Genomic DNA, 2,699 nt, shown 5'->3' on the forward strand with positions numbered 1-2,699 from the left:
CCTTCTCTGTCTCTCTCTGGTCAAATTAAAAAATAATGAATAAAATTAAATAAATAATTCTTTAAAAACAATAACAAAAAAAAAGTCTCCCAAGTCTTCACAGAACCAGCTGTTTCTCATAATTTAGGTCTCAGCTCCAATGTCATACGCATGACCAATCTGTCTAACACCCTATCTACATGTTCATCTTCTATCTGTTCCTCTAGTAATATCTTCTTTTTAAAATTACTTATTTTATTTTATTTATCCATTCATTTATTTTAATTTGACCAGAGAAAGACAGAGAGAGAGAGAGAGAGAGAGAGAGAGAAAGTGAGAAAGCAAGCCGCCAGGTCTGGGACTGGAACCAAGGTCGGCCATGTGGGAGACCGGCGCCCTTAACCACCATGCCACCTGCCAGCCCCTTCTTTTTCTTTTTTAAAGAGGTTTTTGCTATAGGGCACGTGCACTCGCCGGAAAGACAGAGAGACAGAAAGCAAGAAGTCATTCCCAAGAGAGGATGGCCATGCCACAATCCCTTCTTCTCCAGTCTCTTCTCAGGATTTTGGGCATGCATGTACACACACCCACTGTAAGTTCCAAGCCACTGGGTCTAGGACTCAAACTGTGGTCGACTACGTGGGAGTCCAACGATGTAACCATTATGCCATCTGCTGGTTTCATTCAGGGCATTTTTCAAGCTGCTGGGTTCAGGACTCAAACCATTCAATTGGTCATGTGGAATCTAGCTGCCTTAATGACCATGTAATGGAATTAAATACTAATTCTTAAAAAAAAAAAAAAAAAAAAAAAAGGATATGGACTACAATTTTTTTGAAAGTAGAGGTCATAGCTTAATAATCTTTACTTGAATACAAAATATTCAGTACAGCAGGCAGGTTCTGTAGCCTAGTGGTTGAGGAGGTAGCCAGATCCCACATGGCTAACTATGGTTTGATTCTCAGCCCAAGCTGCTTGAAAAACACACCAGGTGCTAGCCAGTAGATGGCATAGTAGTTAAGGCACTGGACTCCCATGACCAACTGCAGTTCAAGTCTCAGCACCTTGAAAATCACACCTAGAAAAAAAAAAAATTCACACCCAGCACATGTGCATGTGTGCCCCAAATCCCAGGAAAATGGAGAAGGGATTGTGGCATGGCCAGCACCCCTGGGGGTGGGGTGGGGAGGGTGATTTTTCACTTGCCCTCTCACCATCTCTCCCTGTCTCGCTCTCCAACAGTCTCGTTCTTCAACAACCACACACGCCCTATGGCAAAATTCTTAAAAAAAGAAACAAAAAACAACAGGCACATATGCAAGTGTGCATGCCCCAAATCCTGACAGTATGGAGAAATGGAGAAGGGACTGCATACCTCACTGGGGGGTGCTTTCTTCCTCCTTCTCTGGCCAGCGTACACATCCTTTGGTAATCCAAAAAAAAAAAAACCTATGTATTTGTAACATCAATAAATATTTGGAAGAGTTTATGCCCATAGTAAGATCTGCCTGATCTTACATTTGAAAATTTCTGAATAAAAACATTAATTAAGGGCAAAACAAACAAAAATAAAGCACTCTATTTCGTCCTTGCTTCTGCCAAAAATCTCAAGTCTATAATATATAACTCATTTACTGTCTCCCTGGCAAGAAACTGGTGCTAACCAGCACCGTGAGAGCAGTGAATGCGGTCAGCTTCCTCCACAGGCTAAACCAGGGCTCCCCAACCCGAACGCCTCTCCATGAATAAATTAAGTCTGTTACAGCCTGTCTGAGAAATTCACTCTGTCTCCCTCTTCAAGGATCTACCTAGGACTCCCTGGGGCCCCCACTCTCCCACCTCTCTCTCTTTATATTTTTTAATAATTATTTTATTTATTCATTCATTTCTTTTCATTTGACCAGACACACACACACACACACACACACACAGATAGAAAGAGAGGGAAAGTGAGAAAGCAAGCCCCCAGGTCCAGGACTTGAACCGTGGTCAGCCATGTGGGAGTGTCCAGCACCTTAACCACCATGCTACCTGCTGGTCCCCTCTCCCACCTCTTCACATGGATACCGGCCACACCTTCCTTCTAACCAGAAACTGTTTTCTCTCTTAGAATTACCTCTCTGAGCAAGACTTCGTGTCTGTGTTTGGCATCACAAGAGGGCAGTTTTCTGCTCTGCCTGGCTGGAAACAGCTCCAACTGAAGAAAGAAAAGGGGCTTTTCTAAGGCGAGAAGGCATATATGCCTACTTCAAGACCACAGAAGAGAGCAGATAGTGCCAATATCAGCAAAGCATTTATCTACCAACTTTTGCCTGACACTGAGCTACTTAGTCTAGATACAATAGAGTCTGCAAATCCCAGCATGTTGTCCAATTTTTCTCATCCTTGTATTCCTTGGTTGTTATATTATATATATGTGTGTGTATATATATATATATATATATATACACACACACACAATGTGTTAACGAACTGCTTTTTGGGTTTTGCAACCTTAAAGCTAAAGCCCATCAGAAAGCACTAACACTGCATGAATCTGGAGAAGCCAAAACAAAGAGAACCAAAACACTAAGCTTAAAAATGTTTGCTATTGGGCCAGGACAATGCATTTTACATGTTAAGATCAGTATTTCTAAAACTTATTTCATTCAAAAATCATTGAAGTTATTCCCATTTTACACCCCAAGATCAAAATCCAAATGCCCGGATCTGTTATGTGC

The 2,699-nt window shown here is 41.7% G+C and overlaps 1 protein-coding gene across 1 annotated transcript in view; it reads left to right on the plus strand.

Moving 5' to 3' along the window:
* AVIL (advillin) overlaps positions 1 to 2,699 on the plus strand; it is a 29,732-nt gene extending 27,033 nt beyond the window's left edge. The window contains exon 19 of the mRNA XM_006171877.3: positions 2,090 to 2,699. Coding sequence (XP_006171939.1) covers positions 2,090 to 2,203 — 114 coding nt within the window. The 3' untranslated portion in view covers positions 2,204 to 2,699. The remainder of the gene's footprint in view (positions 1 to 2,089) is intronic.

The sequence above is a fragment of the Tupaia chinensis genome, unplaced genomic scaffold, assembly GCF_000334495.1.
Source record: "Tupaia chinensis unplaced genomic scaffold, TupChi_1.0 Scaffold150006_1, whole genome shotgun sequence".
NCBI classification, from domain to species: Eukaryota; Metazoa; Chordata; class Mammalia; order Scandentia; family Tupaiidae; genus Tupaia; species Tupaia belangeri.